At 40.6% G+C, this 11,035-nt stretch overlaps 1 protein-coding gene across 1 annotated transcript; it reads left to right on the forward strand.

Moving 5' to 3' along the window:
• Window positions 1–737: 737 nt before the first annotated feature.
• timp2b (TIMP metallopeptidase inhibitor 2b) lies at window positions 738–10,739 on the forward strand. The gene is made up of 5 exons (XM_071530502.1): window positions 738–1,117; window positions 8,353–8,453; window positions 8,579–8,687; window positions 8,811–8,935; window positions 9,068–10,739. The coding sequence occupies exons 1-5, from the start codon at window positions 988–990 to the stop codon at window positions 9,263–9,265; spliced, it is 663 nt and encodes a 220-aa protein (XP_071386603.1). The 5' UTR covers window positions 738–987; the 3' UTR covers window positions 9,266–10,739.
• Window positions 10,740–11,035: the final 296 nt, after the last annotated feature.

Consider the following 11,035-nt stretch of genomic DNA (forward strand, 5'->3'; position numbering starts at 1 on the left):
ATCTGAATATTATAGGAATATTACAGTGATACCTCAGGAGATGAAAAAATATAAGTAGGATAAGGTCACTATAAACTCATTGATACGTATATAGACAAAGATTTAGTCCATATCAGAAAATTATAGGAATAATACGAAATATGAAATATGAAATGACAGAGGAAACTGAGGAAAAGGACAGCTGCCTATTGATTTTGAAGGTCTCTTGCCTTGTTACCATGATGTTTTTTATTCTCCAACTCATGTAAACTCATGTAGCAATATACTGAAGTGACTGTGTGTGTGTGTGTGTGTGTGTGTGTGTGTGTGTGTGTGTGTGTGGTGGTAATCTCATTCATTTCTAGCAGAAGTTCCCAAAGTGGCAAAGCAGGTGTCTCTGATCGGGTTCCAGGATAAAATGACTAATAGTTGGTAGATAATGTCATAGGAATGACTATTGGGTCAGAGGTTTCACTCTCATCGCTGTAATCTCCCCATTTACAGCATAAACAGTTGTCCGCCTCTGACACAAATCATGTCAGCTTGAGAAGGAGGAGGGGTGGGGGGGTGTGGGAGGGTGGAGGGGGGGGGCTGATGCTTATCTGTTTGGGGGGACCTTGACATGAAAAAGTTCGGGAGCCGCTGACCCACACAGTGCTCCGCTTACTGGCTGAGCCCGCGGGAGGGGGAGGAGCTCACAGCCAGCCTGCGATAATAAAAAGCGGGCAGCTCCTGACGGTAGTAGAAAACAGATTTCCAGGAGGTGTCCGGGTGCCTGGGTGCAGTCTTCAACAGGAATGAACACAGTCTCGTGCGTTGTGCGTCTCATACTCTGACAAGTGGACCGTCTTTTACTAATCTGAAACTGTGGACGTTCTTTTTTGTTCATAATCCTGTAGGCTTTGCTGGACTGCACATTCTCTATTGTTATATATATATATATATATATATATAAATATATATTTTTTTTTTTAGATCTGTAGATTATAACAGCATAGTTTTCTAAAAATGACTTGGACGGTGAGCAGTTGTTTTGTCACCCTGGCCATCCTGTTCCTGTGGCGAGTGGAAGAAATCGCAGAAGCCTGCAGCTGCTCCCCTGCGCATCCCCAGCAGGCGTTTTGCAACGCAGACGTCGGTAAGTCAGTTAATTGATTGGAATGAATTGATTCTGACTCCAGGTTTTAGCCCACTACATATTTCTACCTGGCGTCGTCCTATTTACATTATTGGTTGGAATAGCCTGTATTCTGCGGGTCGATTTATAGACACAAGGGGGGGGGGGGGGGGGGGACTCTACAAACTTGTCGTATCCTCTTGTGTTTAGAATTACAGGGGGAAGTGGATGGAGTGGAATCAATTTAAACGGAATTTTCTCTCTCTGCCAATCTCTCTTTCCCTTTCCTCCCCCTCTCCCCTGTCTCTAATGTAAGTTTAATAGTGAGTTTATAGTGACCTTAATGTAGACTACTTTTTTTTTTAAATCTCCTATGGAATTGGATTTTCTCTGGTAGAATTTTTGTGGATTTTTTGTTTGTTTTGTGTTGATATTTGTCCTTCTAAAATGATTATACATCTATTTCATTAGGGATTCCCCCTACATGCATCAAATCTGGTAACCATTTTTGCCAAATCAGTGCCTGAAATTGACGAGATTGAAAACAACATGGGCTGATTAGAGGGGTCATGTTCCTTATCTATCACTCTTTAAACTTCTGTTCTTCATCTTTTCAGCAGTGTGTTGATCTAAACCTATTTGACCCCCACTAGATGATGGCATATTTATTAACTTTCATTCAATGAAAGTTAATAAATATGCGAGTTTCATAGTTGCACAAAAACAAAACAAACAAAAAAACTACATAGAAATTGTAGTGTTTCCCCCCATCCCCTTGAACAAACCAGGAAGTTGGTCCTGCTGCAGTGTCACCACTACAGCAGTGACACTTCATCATCTACAGAGGATGGAGAGATGATATAGTAGATCATCTTGGTATGATCAATGGCTGAGAGCTTTACTGTGCAGTTCCTCGAAGTGAATGGGATTTGATTTTACCCCTTTTCAAAGGCCATGCGGATAGTTTCCCGCTTATTTGACCCGTTACAAAACACTGCTTGTTGCTGCCGTCAACATAGGCCTTATGCTAACGAGAATCCCAACAGTGACTGGCTTGTTTAGCTATTTAAATTGGGGTTTGCTGAGGGTCTTTTTTCTTGGTTGTGAGCTGGCTGAGCGTGTGGTATGTATACAGAAGCTGACTTATTCAAAGGTTTCTCTTTACCATTGGGTTCCATGGCTCTGGAGGAAGAAGAAACCACACCATCCTGCTGCAGCGTTTACTGTAAAGGAAAATCTGACTTTTGGCACTTTCTTAACTAGTTTCACTGAGATAGCCCAATTTTAAAGTTGGCATTCCTCAAACTTTGTGAGGTTAAGAAGCTTAGAGATTTACTAAAATGGCATGGAATAACAAAAAACTTTATTTGATATTGGCCTACATAACAATGTCTGAGAGGAGTATTTTTAATCATAGTGAAGCTGAGAGATGATAGAGAGCATGGTGTAGCACTTGGACAACCAGATAAAAGTCTGTGGCACATTTTTTTTTAAAGATCCAGACAAATTCAAATTTAAATTCATACTCATTGCAACAACTTGCCGTAAACACAAAATTCTAATAGATGAATGTTCCAATAGACCATTTATTTGCTGTTATTAAGCAATTGTCCTGTATATCCATCTATATTTATATTCCATTTAGTTCAGTTTAGTTTAGTGAATGACTTTTTAAATTACATTTAAAGAGCTTATACACATCTCAAAATTATCAAGCATAACACAAGAAGTAAAAGACTTATTTCCATTACAGTCCTTGGTCTTAAAAACATTGACAAATGCTCATTACATTATGGTGACTCCCTAATATAGACAAAATCAATAACATATTCAATAACGTTTTCAGTATTCTAACCACACCTAAACACCAAATAGCAAACACAACAGAAGATGAAACATGAATCACTTGGACACAATGAGCCAATTTCATTTCCTTAAAGGTGATTGCATTAAGGGTCTGATTGGTGTCATCTTGGTCATTTCCCCTGCTCCAGAGTGTAAAGAGGAGCTTTTTAGATCTGGTATGGTGGTTGTAACTGTGTTCAGCTTGAGTGAATCATTCGGTCAGGTAGAGGGGAGGCTTTATTGTTGACAATCCTGTGGATCATGTGAAACCTAAATTGAGCTACTCTGACCTAAATGGGTAGTCAGCTGAGCTCCTCAAAGTGACTCCTACCCACACGATGCCTGAGTCCTAATTCCTAACATGACCATGACCAATTTGCTGAGACACCTGGAGCTTCTTCTTCAGCACCATGGATAGACCCTCCCAAGACAAACCAGCATATTCAAAATGATGTTTCCCCAGCCTCTATTCTAATAACCTGAGGCAGTCCTCGGTCAAAGAGATTAACCTTCCTGACTACAAATGTTGTTCTGTATTTAACCTTATCAGGAACCTTCATCACCACTCTAACTCTCCCAAACTGTTATTAACAGTACAACTCAAGAACTGAACTGAAGATTTAGCTGTGATGATGTGGGCTCCTCACTCCACCTTTAGTCCTGAGGCTTTGCTCAAACTTGGTGAACAAAATAAAATGGATTCAGTATGACCAAGGTGTTAAAATGACATCAACCAATTACTAATCTTGGTCAACTTCTGACACACAATCATCTGTGCTGTACATAAATAGCCTAGTGTATCTTGAGTGATAATAACAAGGCAAAATCATTTGTAGTAAAATAAATTCAATGAGCATATGATTTTCATGTCATTGTTGCACAGTAAAAACAATAGATGTCCCAAGACACTGCCTTGAGGAACCCTTGTGAATTTAGTAGTCAGACAATTCACTGTTAAAATCAACTTTCTGGTCCCGAACTGACAGGTAGGAGCCAAACAACTGTAGTTTATAATTTCTTTTTGAACGGAAGCTAATGGTTTACTATGTGGAAAGCACTCTCAAAAAGCATAACACATAGTTTACCATTATTAGTTTCGCTGTAGATGATGTTTTTCTCCAGATTTCCTTTACTCACACACTGACTCGCACATTTTGCATACTTAACAAAATGTTTTATGGAAGTGAAACTATTACTTAAGTTACATTCTACTTGAGTCAGAGTGTGTGGAAAATGTACAAGAATTGCTCACTAAAAAGAAGTGAAAATCAATGAAATTGAGATTGCAGGCTCAAGTGAATGAAAATCTTACACACAAAAAACTTGATTTGCATGGTCATCATTAATAATTTCATGGGTCAGTTGCAGCCCAACGTTTGGGGAGATTATCCTTTTTACTTCAAGCTGTAGTATCTTGTATGGGAGGGAAAGTCTACTATCTGCTACGTTACTGTAGATCTCACTACTCACATGTATAAAATGAAACTTATTAAAGTAAAAACAAGTACTTAAAAATCTAAAATAGAGGTAAAAGTGCAGACTAAGTGTTAGTAAAGTAGCATAAAATAGCATTAATCTAAAAACCTACTCAAGTCAGTAACTATGGTAGGTACTTTCCACCTCTGCCCCTAGTTGACCATTGTGACCTCTTTGGCCTCACTTTGCTAGGGCCTCTCAGGCTTTATTCTAGTGAACAAACAAGTTAAATACCAGTTCAGCTCCACTTGTACACATTATAGTAAATCGTATTTATCTTGTCAAAACAGAACACTCTATCACAAGAAAAGATGGAGCAGAAACCAAAAAATATATCTTTCCTCATAAATTGAAATCCCTCCCTTGGGTCTTTGGCTTGAGGCAGTGGAATGCCGGTCATATGCTGCGCTCGTTATGCATCCGCTGTTTATTTGGTGATGCGTAGTTGGAGTGCTGTGTACCTGTGTGGCTTTGTGAAGAAGGAGGGCAAACCATTTGGGAGCTTGAAAAGAAGGCTGGCTCTAGCCTGATTTCCGGTATAAAGACAGCCCTGCAAGCTGTGTAAACAGAGCAGATATTAAAACCAGATCGGCCTCCTTTGAGCCAAATTGAATGTGTGCAAGCTCTCACAACAGCTGCTTTGAACTCCAGCATCTCTGGTGATTACGTGTTGCATTGATCAGTAGGCTAACTGCTGTTCTGCTGTGGGGGCTGATGTTCACCAGTTGGACTGTCCAGCAGCTTCAATTTATGTGCTCACTGAAATGAAAAGACAGCCATACTAACATTACATTTTGCACTTAGCTAGCACTTATGTAGAGCAACTCACCTGTGGTGAAAGCCTTTAAATACATGTAAGGGAAAACATTACAATGCTAAAATAAATGCTGAAAGGGATGTTTTTAAGCAGTGCTAGAAAGGCAAACTACAAGCATATCCAGGCACTGATGGGTCCATTGCAGAGGGTTTCAGGCAGCATTAAATCACATTATTGAGGATAAACAAAAATATAATGATGGATTGACTATCTCTGGAGAGAGGCAGCACAGGAATCAGTTTGAATTTGTAGTTTGCTTTTTCTCGTTCAAAGCATGACCACCGTGTGGCTTTTCAGAGAGGAAAATGGGTGTACAGGCCCTGCAATTACATGACAAGCATATGCTTTCTTCCCATATTCTCTTTGTTTTTAAAGCACTGTCATGACCATGTTACTACACCCAAAATATTGTGTTTATTGTTTGTATAACTCGAAAATTAGATGGTTCACTTAGTTCCCAGTTCTTTGAAACTTGTGTTTTTCATAGTCTTTGGTCAAGCCTTTCCAGTAAATACCATCATTTATACGAGAATTAGGTATATCGGTACCAAATGTTAAGTCACGTTTCTAAATTACTTCAGCTAATGGAGTAACACACACACACACGCACACCATAATCACTAAATTGACTCTCTTTAATTTTACTTCTCCCTAGTTGAACAGGAACAGCGAGTGCTTCAGTGGCATCATGGTGTGGGAAAGTTATAGGATGAGTCATTTAGCTCTCTCTGGTTACAAATGAAAACTTGGAAATTGGAAAAATAGCTGCAACCACTATTTTACTGCAGATCCCATGCAGGCTTCCACAAAACAGTGAAAGGGGGAAAATAATCTTTAAGTCACAGTTTTTCCTCACAGCAACTATAATATGACCTTTATGTGTACCTGGTTATTTCATTTTGTCTGTGATCCCTCTTTTAGAATTTAAAGGGCTTTAAACCTGAAAATCAGATCATATTTGATACTGTACTTGATGTGGCCTATTTATTGTTAATAACTGCTTTATTCACTGTTTTGACATAGAACCAGTCAGCTGTGTGTATGTGTGTGTATGCATGTAATATGGATCACATCTCAGTTCCAATTAGATTAGCAGGACTCTTGGGATACATCAGAAGTCATTTTGTATAGCATTTCTATTGAAGATGGTCAAATCATCATTCACATAAGACACCTTTTCAGTTTTTTCTTCTTTCACTAGCCATATAGTGTGTGTGTGTGTGTGTGTGTGTGTGTGTGTGTGTGTGTGCATGTGCATGTACTATAAATATGGATCTTTTCACCTGACCTACTTTACAACAGTAGGGCAGAAGAGAAGTGATCTGTGTGTGATTCTGCACACTCAGGGAAAGGGGATTACCACCAATCCTCCTTGTAACCAGAGGAGTTGGACAGTTTCTCCCCACTTCATTCTCCCTGCAGCAGCGACACTATAACACTGTGTGTCTCAGAGCATCTGGAGAAGTGTGTGCTGTTTATGTGTGTCTTGTTTGTTGTGAACGATGGCTGAATGCAGTTTATGGTTTCAAACGCTGTCTTTGATGACCTTGGTTTATGTGTGTGTGTGTGTGCGTCTATGCCTACTATGCACTATGCTGTGGTGTCAGCCTGTGTGTGTGTGTGTGTGTTTGCATATGCCTGTATATCTATGTACAAGTGAGCATGTTTGTACATCAGAGTCAGTATGGCTGCCGCGTCACAGCAGCTCCGCAGCACACAGAAAAGCATGCAGCCTTGGACAACACAGTGTTTTGCACTTTTTCCTGGCTCCGGACTAAATCCTACATCTCCCTCTGTTCTGCTCTCTGCCTCCTCTTCCTCCCGTCAACTTGTACGTTTTCGACTGCTCAATACTGTTGCTTTGAAGGTGTATCTCCGCCCTGTACACACAGGACACGGTCGGGGGTAGTTTGACCACTGCAGTGCGATTGCTATTCCTGTCAGTTCTCCCCTCTGTTCCCCTGCCTGCGGAGTGCAGCCATCCTCATCACTCCATCACTCTCGCTCTGTCCCAAATCTGTGTGCGCGCGCTCCTTTTTTCCCCCTTCTCCCTGTTTTCCTTCTGTTAACGGTTGACTCTTTAGACCCTTAAAAGGAGATGTTCTCTAAGCCTCTATTGTCATCGAGTTAGGGCACATATGGCTCACAGCTTCATACCTCGGTCATATAAAAAGCAAATGAAAAGACGGATCTTATTTGGTAAGGAAGCCAGTCAGTAGCTGCCACCTTGGGAAAGTGGAGCACTGAGCTAGGAGGGCAGAGAGAACATCTGGTTAACATTAGCTCTGTCGCTTGTCTCCTTCTGTAGTTAAAAGCTTGATTTTGAATGCGATGTTGTAAACCTATTTCACCTATCGTAGTGTAGTAGGGGATTATTTGGATTATTATTTATTTTATAAATTATCCTAATGTAACCACTGTGGCTGCCATAGACAGTTGGATATGACGTATATGGCCGATATTTCAACATTTGAATTCACAAGAAAGGGGCCAGTGTTTGTGAAATGCATGAGTCATATTTTATGTTGAGTAGACAGTATTTGGCCTTACTGAAGCTCCAAAGCTCATCCGCATGGCTCTGATAATATTTTTCCACTTGAACTGTTGTTTTTTTTTTTTTTTCATCCAAACCTCTCTGAATCTTGAAGCTGAAGCTAAGAGTGCCAGAGAAGAGAGGAGGGGAAGGGCTGCGCGAGAAAGAGAAAGAGAGAGAGGTTGATTTGCATGTCAGCACCTCTCTCCAGACAGAGAGGCAGGCCGGCAGAGAGGCCTGGGGGCAAGGGGAGCGTTCTAGTTCAGCTTTTTCAAAGATTGCTGACTGGCTTCCTCCTGTGTCGGCTCAGGATCCTGGGAGCAGGCGGCGTACATTCCTCTCTCTGATTGCAGCTGATGAAACACTCATGTGCCTCGGCCTTCCCAGCACCTGGCACCTGCAAACTGTTCAAATCCAAGCCACAGCAATGCATTGTGGCCAAGCCAGGCACGCCAAACCTGGGCAGGGCTCAGAGCAGATACAGACAGACACGGATCCGCTTTAGCTTTTAATGTGACAGAGATTTGTGATTCTAAAACTTTGTCCTCGAATCAAACAAATTAATTTGTGGGTCTTCTTTTTCAGTTATCCGGGCAAAGGTAGTTGGAGGACAAGAGGTTGACGCTGGCAACGACGTCTATGGCAATCCAATCAAACGAATCAAGTATGACATCAAGCAGATCAAGGTAAATCTTCTAAAGCTATTTTAATTTGCATGTTGAAATATTCAGATTCAGGTCTGGGCAAGCTTCAGCGTCCTGTGAATCTGTATGATTGATTGATTATTTTCTCTTTCTGTGTGAACTGTTAGATGTTCAAAGGTCCTAACCAGGATGTGGAGGCCATCTACACCGCTCCCTCCTCTGCCGTGTGTGGAGTGACTCTGGAGACCAACGGCAAGAAGGAGTATCTTTTCACAGGTACAGCCGTGACGACATCACAAATCAATCACGTGCGCTATACAGATTAGATAATCGAATGCTGATATATCTCATTGCCTCTGCTACATTTGCAAACTGACCCACTGGCCCTCTCCACCGCAGGCAAACTGGAGGCTGACGGGACAATGCACGTCACACTGTGTGACTTCATCGAGTCCTGGGAGGCCATGAGCGCCACCCAGAAGAAGAGCCTGACTCAGCGCTATGAAATGGGCTGCGATTGCAAGGTAAGAAAGTCGGGCGTGGGTCTATAAAGTGGAAGGAGAGTCGGAAGTGCAGCACAGCAGTGTTACAGGTGTAAAAGAATCTCTTGACTCTGAGTTCGATCACTGATGTCGGGCTCTTCTCCGATTCCTCAGATCACTCGCTGCACCTCCATCCCCTGCATGATCAGCACCCCAGAGGAGTGCCTGTGGACAGACTGGGTGATTGAGAAGAGCATCAGTGGACCACAGGCCAAACACTTTGCTTGTATCAAGAGGAGTGACGGCTCTTGTGCCTGGTACAGAGGGGCGGCGCCACCCAAAAAGGATTTCCTGGACATCGAGGACCCTTAACTCCACAGACCATCACTGTTCAATATTACTGAGGATGTCTGCAGTTGAAATATACTAAGCTATAAATCCCAAAAATACAAATTTATCTACTGGTTCAAATTGTTATATCGTTTTTTTTTTTTTTTTTTTTTTTTTCATAATATCAAAGCCATAGGGTTCGTTATTCACTGGTGAGGTTGTGATGTTACAAAAAGAAATGACTTGTTGCAGGAATCGTCACGTTTTTTTAATCAAGAGTAAACAGTCTTATGAATTCAGCACTTTCTGACGCTTCCACCCCCAACTCAAAGGCACTTGCTTACTGATCACTTCTCTTTCAACTGAAATAAAGGGATTCCTCAAAATTGTTCAAAGTATTTTTTCCTGCGCTATTCATTTCCGGTATCTGAACCAAAGGTATTGTTTAAATCAAAGGATAATTATAAAGTATAACACACCCACGTTACACATAAATCAAAGTATAACTACCCTGTGCATGTGTGTGTTCATAAATAAACATTGGCTGGCAGCTGGCATCTTGAGCTACATTTGTGACAGCGGTGCTATCACAAAGAATGAGTGACACCCCTTGTTTGTCCTGCTTCAAATATTAGAATACTTTCTGTGTCATTTGTTGAATTCACAAAACCATTTAATTTTTTTTTTTTCAAAATGTGTAGTAAATCTGACTGTTTAGAGTAAGAGTGGCATATCCATCACATTTCAGATGCCAGCCTGTGTACACAATCATTGCTTTTGTTATATAATTGTATGTTTCTTAAAAAAAAAAAATTCTTGAATAGATGTAGAATGCACTTTGAACACAGTTGCCACAGCAGTCATGTTTTCTGTAATGAAAAATGTCTGAAAACAAGGGGATTGAATCCTCCATTTTGTATTTTGTATTATTACAGCTCTGACACACATATAATTTGTGCTTTTCTCTTTGTAATGCTTTGGTGTAAGAGCATATTTTATTTAAGGAGGTTATATGATTCATCATATTCTAATGAAAAAAATGCCCACATTTTACTACTTTTTGTGAAAAAATGACACCATTTGTATATTTTCAAAGGAAAGACCTAATGTTTTAATGGTAGCTGCAAAATACACATTTTATTTGCATTAAAGGTGAAATTCATGGGTGAAGTTGTAGGCCTAACTGTTCTTGCCGCATCATACTGGACAGACTGAGAGAAAGATTGTGGCCCATTGTGACCAATGTTGCATCTACTTGCAGAACCATAGAAATGAAAGTGAAATGGTTAAGCAAAAGTCATGTGACTTTTATGTGAAAGTGTCTCAAGTTCGCAGGTATGTAAAAAATATTGTTTTGTTGGCCTAGCGGTTCATTAGAGGCTGTAGTAGAGTACATAGATGTCTTGTGCTGGTTTCACATGAGACTTTGTTGAGAGGGCAGATTTTTGCATGCATGTCCATGAATAACTTAAACAATACTGTACAATTGACAAATACATTAAATAAAACACCAGAAACCCTGCTTTCATGTGATTTGTACTAGTTCTTTTTCACTGCTTATTGTATAATGGATGATGAGGCTCTAGCACTAATTATAAAGAATTTGGATTCAGAATCTGAATTTTTGCAAAGGACATTAAATGTATGACAGTTTGTCTTGGTGACATTGGTACAGGAGCATAATGTGAACTCACATAGTGGCATTAGTACATACTGGCAGACATACAGGGACAACAGGACCTCAGTTAGCAGAAGGGGACAGTGCAGGACATGCAACAAACAGCAGATCGTACACATACATTTACTCTACAT

Source organism: Centroberyx affinis, unplaced genomic scaffold (assembly GCF_046629955.1).
Source record: "Centroberyx affinis isolate AG114_WGS23_722 - 3 ecotype Tasmania unplaced genomic scaffold, CSIRO-AGI_Caff_v1 ptg001934l_1, whole genome shotgun sequence".
Classification (NCBI taxonomy): domain Eukaryota; kingdom Metazoa; phylum Chordata; class Actinopteri; order Beryciformes; family Berycidae; genus Centroberyx; species Centroberyx affinis.